This window comes from Penicillium diatomitis, assembly GCF_028827545.1.
Source record: "Penicillium diatomitis strain IBT 30728 chromosome Unknown utg000005l_segment0_segment0, whole genome shotgun sequence".
NCBI classification, from domain to species: domain Eukaryota; kingdom Fungi; phylum Ascomycota; class Eurotiomycetes; order Eurotiales; family Aspergillaceae; genus Penicillium; species Penicillium diatomitis.
Window position 1 is genome coordinate 3121108 of NW_026623177.1, and position 13460 is coordinate 3134567.

The 13460-nt window shown below is 51.3% G+C and overlaps 5 protein-coding genes across 5 annotated transcripts; 1 reads left to right on the forward strand and 4 right to left on the reverse strand.

The window, feature by feature from the left end:
* Nucleotides 1-838: 838 nt before the first annotated feature.
* On the forward strand, nucleotides 839-3588 carry N7539_005505 (putative DUF221 domain protein; the record flags this gene model as incomplete). Its single annotated transcript, XM_056935107.1, has 4 exons — nucleotides 839-1009; nucleotides 1081-1245; nucleotides 1324-2527; nucleotides 2591-3588. The coding sequence occupies 4 exons, from the start codon at nucleotides 839-841 to the stop codon at nucleotides 3586-3588; spliced, it is 2538 nt and encodes an 845-aa protein (XP_056790301.1).
* Nucleotides 3589-3970: 382 nt separating this feature from the next.
* N7539_005506 (cytochrome P450) lies at nucleotides 3971-5782 on the reverse strand (the record flags this gene model as incomplete). Its single annotated transcript, XM_056935108.1, has 4 exons — nucleotides 3971-4278; nucleotides 4354-4472; nucleotides 4545-5302; nucleotides 5414-5782. 4 exons carry the CDS (start codon nucleotides 5780-5782, stop codon nucleotides 3971-3973), a joined length of 1554 nt encoding a protein of 517 aa, XP_056790302.1.
* Nucleotides 5783-6649: 867 nt separating this feature from the next.
* On the reverse strand, nucleotides 6650-7967 carry N7539_005507 (putative mitochondrial 2-oxodicarboxylate carrier protein; the record flags this gene model as incomplete). The annotated part of the gene is made up of 5 exons (XM_056935109.1): nucleotides 6650-7361; nucleotides 7442-7528; nucleotides 7605-7634; nucleotides 7705-7799; nucleotides 7893-7967. The coding sequence occupies 5 exons, from the start codon at nucleotides 7965-7967 to the stop codon at nucleotides 6650-6652; spliced, it is 999 nt and encodes a 332-aa protein (XP_056790303.1).
* Nucleotides 7968-9771: 1804 nt separating this feature from the next.
* Nucleotides 9772-11018, reverse strand: N7539_005508 (phosphotransferase family protein; the record flags this gene model as incomplete). The annotated part of the gene is made up of 3 exons (XM_056935110.1): nucleotides 9772-10480; nucleotides 10552-10847; nucleotides 10920-11018. The coding sequence occupies 3 exons, from the start codon at nucleotides 11016-11018 to the stop codon at nucleotides 9772-9774; spliced, it is 1104 nt and encodes a 367-aa protein (XP_056790304.1).
* A 525-nt stretch (nucleotides 11019-11543) lies between these two features.
* Nucleotides 11544-13235, reverse strand: N7539_005509 (uncharacterized protein; the record flags this gene model as incomplete). The annotated part of the gene is made up of 1 exon (XM_056935111.1): nucleotides 11544-13235. The coding sequence occupies one exon, from the start codon at nucleotides 13233-13235 to the stop codon at nucleotides 11544-11546; it is 1692 nt and encodes a 563-aa protein (XP_056790305.1).
* Nucleotides 13236-13460: the final 225 nt, after the last annotated feature.

The window sequence follows — 13460 nt, forward strand, 5'->3', positions numbered from 1 at the left end:
CTGAACCAAGTGCGGGCTTGGCCGCAGCGATGAGGTGAAATGCCGTCTGGCTTTGCCGTATTAGGTAGGTCTCTGCTCATCGGAATCTTCTTTGGTGAATTCTCTCCTAAGTCATCATTTCGCTTACGCATCCCGTGCGTATGTCTCAATTCGTGCACTATATCCATGTAAGAGTGGTCCAAGGTAATTCTCACTCTAGCGTCGAGAACTTGCTGATGGGATGCTTTGTGAACGCGACCCATGGCTTCGAGTAATTAAGGTTGCGGTGTAGATCCGATCCGTAGATGCCCCCCCAAAATATGAGTGGGGAGCGCCTGCACAGAGGTGGAGAACTGGGAATACATGACCCGACAGTCTACAGAGATAGATGAAAGGTCAGGTTCCACAGGTCTCTACTCTACAACATGGAGTTGAAAAGATATCACTTCCAGAAATTATGATATCAAAGTATTTAGTCGTACCTGCAGTAAAGGAGGACCTGCATACTGCGAATCTTGGGTTTATACGCATTGATGTCCAAATCGGGCTAGTGTGCGCATAATCGCCGTCGAGCTTTCACCGCTCTCGTCATCGCGTGCCCAACCTGGAGCCATCGGAATCATTTTAGCTCCTTTTTGGGTGACAACCTAAGAAAAGACTAGTATGACTCGGAATCGCAGGCTTTTCTCTAACTGACTGATTAAACAAGACTCGCTCAGTTCCTGAAGGCTTCGGAAGTGAATACCACGCATCTCTTGCTTTAACGCGCCCCATGGAGCTTTAATTTCAACGACCCACAGATCTGGCTCAACACACAACAAGTCTAGCAGGTGGAGCAGGCCACCTTGACATTTCGGCAATGTCGCATACATCAACGGTAGCGAGCGCTGTATTCACCACTCTCGTCAAGGCTGCCGGAAATGATGACCATCCTCGGCGCTGGGGAGACCAGACAAAGGATTCACGAGATCTATACACTCAGTTTGTGATAAGTTCTGCCCTTGGGCTGGGCGCATTCCTCTCATTTTGTGTTCGTCTCATAGCTGCCATCGATTTCCTACCGCTGCAATGGACGTTATTCTAACAAGACTCGTTTCGCAGATTCTAAGGCCTAAATGGACGGAGCTCTACGCCGCTCGGAGGCGGCAACGTTGCGCAGCGTCGGCTCTACCGGAATTGCCAGATAGCTTCTTCGGGTGGATTCCAGTGCTATTCAGAATCACCGAGGAGGAGGTCTTGCATTCTGCAGGCCTAGATGCATACGTGGTGAGTCAAGAAAAACACTCGTCACGGAAGCCGATCTGCGAAGCATTCCCACTGACCCATAACCTCTGGCCGATTTAGTTTCTCTCCTTTTTCAAGTTTGCTATCAAGCTTTTGCTCTACATCTTCTTTTTTGCCGTTACCGTGATCCTTCCGCTTCATTACAAATATACTGGGAAATACGGTGTGCCTGATTGGGACGACTTCCGGCCTCCGCGCAATGACTCAATGAGCATGATCGGCTCGCTCGGCAAGGATGACGACAAAGACAAATTGGTGACCGACCCTGGGTATATCTGGATTTACGTACTCTTTCCATACATATTCAGCGGTCTGGCGATATACCTTCTACTCCAAGAAACCAACAAAATCATTCGCACCCGGCAGTCCTACCTTGGAAACCAAACAACAACCACCGATCGCACTGTACGACTTTCGGGCATTCCTTCGGAATTGATCAGCGAAGACAAAATCAAAGACTTTGTTGAGGGCCTTCGTGTTGGAAAAGTGGAGTCCGTCACACTCTGTAGGAAATGGGGCGAGCTGGACCAACTGATTGATGAGCGGATGAACGTCCTCCGCAAATTGGAACGAGCCTGGACAAAGTACCTTGGTTACAAACGCCCAAGAGCGGATGAAAATACGTTGCCTCTCACACGTCAGCCTCAGTATACACGAGCACGACTTAGCCTGGAGGTCGACGACGAGAATGCGCGATTGCTGGACGGTGCCGACCACGGCCACGGGATGGACTATGCCCAGACAAGACCAAAGACCCGAATCTGGTACGGTCCTCTCAAGCTACGTTACCGATTGGTCGATGAGATTGATTATTACGAGGAAAAGCTGCGCAAAATTGATGAGAAGGTCACGCACGCCCGGACTAAGGAGTTTCCACCGACCGAGATTGCCTTTGTGACGATGGAATCGATCGCTGCGTCGCAGATGCTCGCGCAGGCAACCCTCGACCCGCACCCAATGCAGATGTTTGCCAGACTCGCACCTGCGCCCGCAGATATCGTGTGGAAGAATACCTATCTCTCGCGTTCTCGACGAATGACGCAGGCATGGTCAATAACCATCATTATTGGACTTTTTACTGTGTTCTGGTCGATTCTTCTACTTCCAATCGCAGGTCTGCTCGAGTTGGACACTCTACGCAGGTTCATTCCAGCACTTGCGGAAACATTGGCCGACCACCCTATTTTGAAGTCCTTGGTATCAACCGGTTTGCCTACCTTGGCCTTTTCTTTGTTGACTGTTGCGGTTCCTTATATCTACGAATGTGAGTGACAAAGAGTTTCGCCCGTATCCCGACGTGTGGGTGGAAATACTGACAGTTTGGTAGGGTTATCCAATAATCAGGGCATGATGTCCCGTGGAGATATTGAACTCTCCGTCATCTCCAAGAATTTCTTCTTCTCATTCTTCAACCTGTTTCTTCTATTCACAGTCTTTGGTACAGCTACGTCGTTTTACAAATTCTGGGAACACCTACGCGATGCATTCAAAGATGCTACTACGATCGCGTTTGCCCTCGCGACGTCCCTGGAAAGCTTCACGCAATTCTACATCAACCTTCTGGTACTTCAGGGGCTGGGCCTCTTCCCATTCCGGCTGCTCGAGTTTGGCAATGTCGCCTTGTACCCTTTGCAGTTCTTCAGGGCAAAGACGCCTCGAGAGTATGCTGAACTGTCTACGCCACCCAAATTCAGTTACGGCTTTTCGATCCCCCAGACAATCCTGGCCCTCATCATCTGCATCGTTTACAGCGTTTTCCCCAGTTCATGGCTCATCTGCTTGTTCGGCCTGGTGTACTTCTCTATCGGTCAATTTATTTACAAGTATCAGCTCTTGTACGCGATGGACCACCAGCAGCACTCCACTGGTCGTGCATGGCCGATGATTTGCAATCGTGTCTATGTTGGACTTGTGGTTTACCAACTTGCTATGATCGGTGTTCTTGCACTGCGAGGCGCCATTACTCGGTCATTACTGCTCGTGCCACTGCTGGGCTTCACGGTATGGTTTTCCTACTGGTTTGCACGCAGCTATGAACCCTTGATGAAATTCATCGCATTGAAAAGCATCAATCGTGATAATCCAGGAGGTGGTGATATCTCGCCATCAATCTCATCCACCTTTTCCCCGCCAGTGGGAATGGATCGTGACGCTTTACCGATTCGCATTGGAAGTCAAGAGCTTGGTCTGCGACTGAAGAAATACGTCAACCCAAGCCTGATCCTACCTTTATATGATGCCTGGCTCCCCGGAAGCAGCCCTGACCAAGTCAATGGCGGCTCCCCAGCCGAGCATCCGGACCTTGCAGACATTGTCTCTATCTGAACCATGATTTCTGATTGAAATTCGCATTGAAAGGAGCTATAGACCCGCAATTGCACATGTCCGCTTGTGTCGTCACACGCGTACCAATTGTTTTGACTTTGAATTCTAACGATGTATGACTTTAATGCCTCTTTTGTACCATTCCGCCGGTGTGGTTTCTATCGTGTTCGATGTTTCATATGACCACATCGACCTACTTTGTGTCAAGTCTCACGTTCGCGATTGTCTCAAAAACCACCCTCAAGCTGTCATTATCTTTCCTCCCGCATTGTTTATGACCCGCACGTCGATCAGAGATAAAAACATCTCAGCCACTCATTCTGTACTTTCACATCAATTCGCTATATATAGGATGCATCTGATCCATGTAGACATCATGAAATCACAGTCCGAGCGCCTGTTTCAGAGCCGCAGGATCTTTTGGAACAAAACGCGCCTTGTACTTCTGAGGAATGGCCACCAAGCTCGTAGGATCAGAATTGCCTCGAACAGGGTCCCAGTCCATATCATCATGCGGCTCTATACGAAAGCTGCCCAATGTCCGCATAAAGACGAGGTATAGTTCCCGATTGGCGAGCAGAGAACCGGCGCACATGCGGTATCCAAGTCCGTACGTGAACAAGGGCGCATCAGGCTGCTCAAGCCACCGCTCGGGGCGGAAGACTTCGGGATCTGTCCATACGTCCGGATCTTTGGTGTGCGATAGATGTCAGCCATCCTGGACTTTGTGTATCATGTAACATGAGGAATCTCAGGGATACACACCCATATTGCATGCCCAGGCATTCAGGAAGAAAACCGTTCCCTTGGGGATAAGCGTGCCCTTGTAAGTGATGTCCTTGATAGAAGTTCGAGGCAGAGCCAGACGAAGGACGGTGTAGTAGCTTGAGTCAAATAGTCAGTACCTTGGTGCGACCTGGGATATACCGGTATTATGGAGGTGCTTCATTACTCACCGAAGACATTCCCGTACCAACGCCACGACATATGCGCATTTCTGATCATCCTCCGCCGGGCATAACAGGTGATTGTTACCGTGGAGCTTTTGAATCGCCCTCGCGGCCTTATCCTGAATATCCGGCCTTGATGAAAGCAATCCGATACTCCACGCGACCAGCGTCGTCACTGTATCCAATCCACCCGACAACATGGTCAAACTGATCGAGATCAATTCTTCCGAATTGAGTTTCGCCTCCTTGTCCAGAATCACATTCGCCTGGATACAGGGCTTATGCGTCCCCTTCTCCATTCGATCTTCCAGGTCCCGGTTCAGAAATCCTAGATACTTGTCGCGGCGCGCTCGCATCTCCGCAGCTTTCTTTGTGTTACTACTGAACGGATTGAGACGGAGAAGCGGGATATAATCTTGCAAATTCCCCGTCGTGCTTCGAAACCGGCTGATCTCCTCCTCGACTTCAGTGATCTCGTCGAACAGTTCTTCCTCTTGCGAGGCAATGCGAGTGCCCCAGTTGAGAGTCAGTGCAAGACTCAGGCTTAGTCTTTGAATCATGGGCATAGGATCGACGGGGATCTGGCCGCTTTTACCGTAGCGGTAGAGTTCCTCGACGAAAGCTTTTGATTCGAGGTCGAGATGGGGAATGTATGTCTCGACTGAAGGCCGATTCAAAGCAGATGCAGCACCCTTGCGTCGTCGTTTCAGGGACTCGCTGTATGGGGAGGTACCGATTGTTGTGCCGGCCGTGTTGGAGACGATCTATCACAGTTGTGCATCAGTATACAATGGAACCTCATTTCGAACCGAACATCCCATCGACGACCCGCTCAATGTCGTAATTCCCGGCATGCATTTTGCTCCCCAACTCACTTTATGGAACGTATAAAACTCCGGTCTTGAACTCAACGCCTGTGCATTCTGACCAAAAAGCACTTTTGCCGCCGCCGCCGAGTTCACTACCACCACGGGGATATTGCCGAGCTGTATTTGATAAACGGCACCAAACTTCTTCGACCATTCTCGGTACTGCTCCGCCGCGTTCACTCTGATTTGGGCCAAGTTCCCAATCAATGGCAGACCAGCTGGACCTTTGAGGCCCTGGATGCGGGCCGATGCGCGAGTAAACTCGTTGAAAACGATATAGAACAGAGGCAAGACGACGACAGATATCCCGAGAGCCTGCACTGGATGTCGGAGAATACTCTCATGTACCGCGACAAGCGCTGTTGCAAGGGCCATGGTGATCTCTTTGAACCGTTCTGTCCAATACGTGAAGATGTGTAAAGGAAAGAAAGGGTCCTGTACAGGTCATGGTCATGTTATGATATACCCCCCATCAGATTCTGCGCATACGCTCGGGCATCGGCGGATCCTGGGTAGTGCGGGTTCGAGAGCGCAGCATTTCCGAAGCGGCTGCATGAGAGAAGAACCGCATTGGGTAACAAGGCTACATAGTCGGTGTCCGACGGATCCTTGGAAGTCACTGGATCCTCTGTCGAAAGCCAGGTAGAGGAGCTGCTTCCATTACCCCAGAAAACGGAAGGGAACATCTCCACTCGGGACGGCCTGTGCTGCGCCCAAACTGGGGTTCTGCCGCCTCGTGCTGGAGGCCAAATTCCGCCCGCGGGTTTCCTTCCGCGCGCTGGCAAAGGCTCTTCGGAGGAGTCAGCCACTGCACCTGGACTGGCTAATCCACGTTGATAGACAGCTACCACTTTGTAGAGAATAACGTATTACATGGCCTCGGACTCAGGTGAAGGTGCCTCTCAGGGGCCCGGCGGATCTTAAACCTGAGACCATTGAACAGGAGCTTGCAACCTGCCTGGTGGCCCCTGGTCAGGTCCTATCGTGTTATTTGAATCGTATAGGTATTTAGGCACCACCTCAATGCTGGATGTCAATTGATCCTAGAGCCGATTTCATTCTGACAACCGCCAATGAACCGACCCCGAGTGAACATTGGGTGAGTAAATGCTGAGGCAAGCGCTCGACTTTGGAGGTTGTCGAATGATATGGGCGTCAACATGAGCAGCACTGATAACAGGAAACAAAGAGATATATTTTCTAGCAGACGCCAATATCCAATATAAACATGGGTCATACAGTTTATTCGTTGCGCATCTTGCGGAAAAAGTCCATGACACCAGTGAACACGACCAGGAGAATACCACCACCGGGCCCGAGACGAAGCACCTTAGGAATGAAACCCTTGTACAGCGCACCGAAGCCCTCCTCCTTCATCACGGTACCCAACGCGGGCCAGGCCCAGTTGTACTTGGGAGTTTGTCCGGCAACCTTGGTGGTGTTCTGGATACGGGACTTGACGACGTCCATGGGGGTGTTGAGGAGGGTACCGGCAATACCACCGATAGTACCAGCAATCAGATCATTGCGGGTTTGCTGGGCCTTGTTGCCGGGCTCAGCGGGAGGCAATTGAGCGCGCACCTGGAAAATACAGCCGAAGTAACCGGCGTTCCACAGAATGTGGCGCCACAGGGTTGACTCAAGACCGTTGTACATGGCAAGAGGACCCTCCTGCTGGACGATCTTCTTGACTACATCCAGCATACCGTTGTACTTGCCCGCAGAGGCCTTGTCTTGAAGACGGATCTTGACCAGCTCGAAGGGAACCACGACGAATGCCTCAGTGGCACCGGCGGTGGCACCGGTGAGAACGGCCAAGCTCTGGGTCTGCTTTTGGACGCCGAAGAGGTCACGATAGAAGGAACCCCAGCTGTCGTTGGCGGCAAACTTGGTGGCACGCTTGGGCGCTTCCATCAGGATTGGCGCAGAGATACCACGGTACAAACGAGAGAAGCTGGGACCGGAATAGGTGTATGAGCATGGGGCGCACGAAGAAGGGTAGCTTCCGTCAGGGAGAATGGAGTGGGTACCTACCCTTCTTGCTTGATAATCTTGCGGAAGCAATCCAACATGCCATTGTAGTGTTCGCCGCCAGGAACAGCGGGTCCGGTCTGAAGTTGGCTGCGAGAATCAGAGGAATTGGGTCAGAGCTGACTCGAACTCGGATAACGTTGCGGGCGAGGTGGTCTTCACTCACACACGAGTCTTGACGACATCCAATGGGTACCTGGCGGCGCGACGACGTTAGCGAATGTCCGATCGGGCGATCGTAGCAACCAGAAGCCATCCTTCGTTACAGATGGCCTCTCGTCATGGAAAGAAAGTTGATCGTGAAGAGTAAGCGATGAGGTCGTACATCACCAGAATCTGTCCGTGCGGGGAGGACGATTAGCTACCAATTGCCATTTTGGGGTCGCGCGATGCGATCATGCGCCCCATCTTATCGAAGCAGAGTTGGACATGTTCATCTCATTGTGAGACATACCTCGGAAACACCAGCCACTGCACCAGCAGCGAACTGGTAGATGAAAGGAAGGGGTTGTTGCGCCTTGTCAGACATGATGGGCGACCGGCGGACCTGACACGAGTGGAGGTTAACCCAGTCGCACCGATGAGCAATGGCAGCTGCCAAACACTGAGCGGTAGACTTACCACAGAGTCGACAATATAGCTGTGAAAAGAGGGGGGGGGAAGGAGGGGAGGGAGAGGGGAGAAGTCACTAAATGGCAGGAAGGGGAAATAAGTTCTGGAAGATGAGTGTGTGAAGAGACGCAACTCAGGCTTGACACAGCAATTCGCAGATACGCAGATGACTGCGGGTGCGGGTGCGGGTGCCGGTGTCGGTGTCGGTAGAAGTCGGTGCTTTCCCCGGAAGCGACATGTACCCAGGAGTACATGACACCACGGCAATTCTGCCGGGTCGTTCGAAGTATCTCTGGGTATTCCTTGTAACGCAGCATGTTTGAATCCTCGTCATATTGGTTGCATATCTTACGAAGTGACAACTACTCATCAATCGAACCGCTTGATTAATATGACTTATTCTACGATATCAGCATAGATTGTTCGTACGTCAATTGGTGTTAGTAGATGTCAGGACTTGGCACTTCAGCAGTCGTAGACGACTACACGTTGTCAGGCGAACACCACGAGGAACGACTGTTTACGCTCACCGCAGGAACCCTTGGCCGCCTCTTCACCAACTGAGTCAAGCCTCCCGTCCGTTCCTGGAAGATGCTGACTCAGCCCCACGGGGTTTGACGGTATCTTTTTGCCGCTAATTAACCGGCCACATGCAGATGGTTTCGAGTAATTCCGCACGTGAAGGTTGCCCTGATATGGTGGGCCGGATAAAAGAGGAGTGCAGTTAGGACATGATTCAGAAGGAAGTGATGTATTTTGGAGCAATTGTCATGCATGGATGCCGACTCGGCATTAACACTTTGTGAGTATCATGCTGCCACAAAAACTGATCCCCCATTAAATGGCCCTTGGCTGGCTCTTCGGAGATGCGCCGAGACTGCGATATACCTGACACGCCAATGTTCCTATACATCATACTTCGAGTGTCTTCTATTGTCTGCAGATGGCTTTCTCGAGTGTCTTTTCGAGGACTACTCTGATGAGCAATATAGACCTATATTGCCTTCGCTCGGGGCTGTTTCATGTTCAGGCTTGGGTACGTTTGTACAAGACCCGTTATTTCAGTTGGTGTACATGTATGCCTTGTGGCCTTTTCAACCTTAAACATTACTGGTAGGAAGAAGGGCAATAAGGTGAATGAGCCAGTAAGTGAAAGATGGATGTGAAAGATGGATGTGAAAGACGGATGTGAAAGATGGATGCGAAAGATGGAAGTGAAAGATGGAAGTGAACTGAAAGATAGATAAGGATGCTATTGAAGAGCTTCATGGGGAGTAAGAGGATGAGTTCGACCCTTTAAATAACCTTATCTATCTGTTGACTTTGCTACCTAATTTGTCAGTCAACCCGTAACAATTTTCGCATAGGGGTCAGGCAAACTTCAGCCATACAACAAAAAATATCCAATTGTTTGTTTACGTCGCTGCCTGCTGGCGTCTTTACTTGGCGATGTTTTCTGCTTGTAGGCCACGCCCCAGCAGGTGAATATAGAACAATCCGGCGATACTCGCGCAGGTAGAAAAATCAGCAAACACGCCGATCCCTATATCTCAACATATGACTGGAATTGACCAAATATATCTGACAAACTCTGATAACATAGGCGTCAGTTAGCTTCTCCGAGAAAATCCAGCCCACTTTACGAATAGTATGTTCACAACGTTCGCAAATTTCTGGGATATATTGATCATCGACTCAACCACTAGCGCAGAATCTCCGCCCTATAGCTTGCTCTTCTGACTCTTCTGACGCGACAAGTCTTGAACCTGCTTGACACGGCCCCATGCCTCCAAAGCAAAAGGTTTTGCTCGACTTCCATACTCCGCAGCTCGAGCACTACTCGCTTGGCGAGCGGCATATCGCGCCGCAATACCCTGCATGATGACCGACGCTCGAAAAGCGAAGAACGCATCACCCCAAAGCATATCATCGGCAGGGTTATATCCCGAAACCGCGGCATACCAGCGAACGCAGTCTTCGCGCCGAGGCAGGCCTGGAACCCGGCCGGGCTGGAATTCGTCCTTGGAGTTCTCGGCCCCGTCCATAACGTACGGACTGGTCAAGTTGCACAAGTCGGACAAGGGGTGTCCCACCGTGGCCATTTCCCAGTCCAAGATACCAATCACTCTCGGCTCGGTCTTATGGAAGATCATGTTGTCGATTTTGTAGTCGCCGTGCACGAGGGTGCCTCGGTCGCGAGGCTGGGTGGACTTTTGGGAAAAGAAATTGACCATATCTTTGAAATGGGGCAATTCACCAACGGGTTCTTTGGTGTCTTTGTCAAGAACTTCGGACTGAGCCTGAGAGACAGCTGTGAATGTCGCAATCTGTCGGTCGTAGAATCCTGAGGATTTGCCGAACTTTTCGAGTCCGACGGACTGTGGGACGACTGAGTGAAACTTGGCTAGGGTTTCCACCGCGGATTTCCATCTGGCCGTTCTGGTCAGCGGGACTACTTCTCCTCGTATAGTTTGCTGCAAGAGGCACTCGTCAGGACCTACAATGCCGTGCGTTCTTCTGGACTCACTCCAGGCATCGTGGGGTCAACAAAGTGTCGACCGTCCAGGAATTCCATGATGTAGAACGGAGTGCCGATGACATTGCTATCCTCGCAGAGACAAAGAGCCTCGGGTACGGGGACATTGGTGCTTCCCAAAGCTTTGATGATCTGGTATTCTCGATCGACCCGGTGGGCCGTCTTTGACAGGAGTTTGCCTGGGGGTTTCTTTCGGAGGACAAGTTTGCGTCCATCGGCGGTGATTAGTTGGTACGTGGGGTTTGATTGACCGAAGCCAAACTGTAACATATCAAAAATTTAGTACCGTATACCCGGTTCTGGTCATTGAGCACATAGACGTATTGCGCCCACCTGTTTGATCTCTATCGGTGTCTTGACCTCGGGCACATTTTGGTCAAGGTAGCGCGCCAATGAAGGTACGTCTATAGGTTGGCGAACTTCTCCTGCCATGGTTGCGATGTCAGGAGTCGATCGGTAGCGAGTTTATTAGCTATCTGAGCAGAGAGACGTAGTCGTTAGTTCCGCCAGAACATATAAATCGCACGCAACAACGATGAAGGGGTAGGTAACTTTAAGCTCTCAGGTCCAACAGCCGGGGTACCTCGGCCAAACGAACCTCGGCGGCTCTGAGCGGGGCGTGTTTGCTCGGTTTGCTGTAATCCCCCAGATTTGGAGAAGACCCACTTCTTGCCAAGTTTGGGGAACGGTCGACAAAGTATGCTACTACTCTATCATCTCCTGGAGGGAGTGGACTTTGATGCTGAGCCAATACTGGGACTCGGCCCAGAATATACCAGGTCTTTCCAATTGTAGTTGCGAGTGAGCTTTGACGGGTACTTCCGTGCAAGATGCCTTTACTTGATCTCCGGGGCCAAAGTCGACACGGCCCATAGATGACTTGGAAGCTCGGTCCAGAAGAAGAAAATCAAAAACAATGCGCTTCTGCAGACATGGTATTCCCAGTCAAAGACCTTCTCATAGTCCATAATAGACCTCCCAGTCATTATGCCAGGGGCTATCCTTGACCTTTTTGGTTATCCAAGTCATTGGTGTCCACCCATCGTTGTCGGCACAATTCACATCCACGCGCCCATCTTCCATCAAGGCTCGAATGGCATCGATCTCATGCATTTCCGCGGCATAGGATAGTGCCGTTCTCCCCTGTCCATCTCGCGCGTTGGGATCTACGTCGTCCCGGGCCAGAAGCTGCTCCATGACGGAGAGTGCACCGCGAGTGGAAATGTCCCGGTTGACGTCTGGCTCCAGAAGCAGGCCCTTGAGGTTCAAGGGAGGCGGTTGTTCCCCTTTGAGCAAAGGCACAATCACTTTCTCGGTTTCCAGCTCATAAGGTCGTGTTCGGACGAAATCGTCAGGTTTTCTCAAAAATCGACCGGATTTCGCTGCGAGCATCAAGGGCGTCATGCCCCCCTCGTCACGGGAATCCGCCTGCACTTTGCCAGTTGACAGTAAGACTTTTACAACTTCATTGGCTCCTGAGTATGCTGCACGAGCCAGGGGTGTGCGACCTTCGTTATCTGGACAGTCGGGATCTGCTCCAGCCTCTAGCAATTGTTTCACAACCTCAACTTTTCCAGAGCTGGCTGCGGAACTGATGGGTATGTAATGATCTGAGTCGCAATTGTTGACATCTACACCTGGCATCGCAAGTAACCATTGTACGAGCACCATATTGCCTTTGCTGGCTGCAAGTTCAAGAGGGGTTCGGTCGTATTTATCATGAGGATCTGCATCCACGCCTGGGGTACCCAGCAGGATTTCGACAATCCTATTCTGACCATGTTCTGCAGCAACAGCAAGCGGCGTCCTGCCCGCCTCATCTGTCATATTTGGATCGAAATTCCCCGATTGAGAGATCAATGTGAAGGCAGCTTCATGACCTCTCCGTGCAGCTGCCCCGAGCGGCGACTCGTGGCCCGTACCCGGAGACCACGCGGGCGCCTGCTGCAGGCAAAGTTCCACAAGCTTCAGGCTCCCACCCGCCGCCGCGGCGCATATACTTTGCGAGTTCAACTGAACGCGACCATCCGCGAGGAGCAGGTTTACTATCTCCTCCCGTGCGTGTCGCAAAGCCTCGTTTAAAGCGTAGCTGTACAAGCGAGTGATCTGAGCTTCCCGATCAGCTTTCTCGGCCGCGAGATCTGTTGCAGCTTGCCCTGATGAGAGACTGGATTGCGTTGCGGCGGTGTGTTCCAATAAGATCGTCACCGTCTCGGCGTCACCATTGACGGCGGCTCTCACAATTGGCGCTTCACTTGTGGGAAGAGGCACTGTCAACGGACCGGACAGGCGTTTCAGCAACAGCCTCAATATACTGGCATGCCCGTTGCCCGCGGCGCCGGCAATAGCACCATCGAGCATCAGCCTCGGGCCAGACTCAATGGTCCCGTCATCCAAAAGGAGGCGTTTCAACGAATAGTACTCGCCGCCGCGCTGCAACATGGCACGCACAATTGTTTCATGGCCATGTTCCGCCGCCCAGCGAAGAACCCTGTTCTTCTCATTGCCGGTAATTCGATCGTATAGGTATTCGCGTAGAAGGTGATATCTCCTCCGATCCACCTGCATCAATCTGGACAAATCAATCAAGGCCGGCAGCTGTTGAGCGATCAGCAGAAACAACTCATTTGGCAGGCTGGTTGAAGCCATCTACAATCCACAAAGTAGAGTTAGCTAGCTAGCTACGACATGGGTACGTGAATTTAATAAAGTTGAGGGCACTAACATCAGATTTCGGAGAGTTTGATCATCTGCCCGTTCCTGGGGCCCTGTGTAGACCAGGGATGTTGTACGGGGTGTAAGTCGTGACCAAAGTTCGCGATGTTCAGGGTCGGAGAACATGCTGAGAAGATGCGATACGAAATGTGTGTCTGG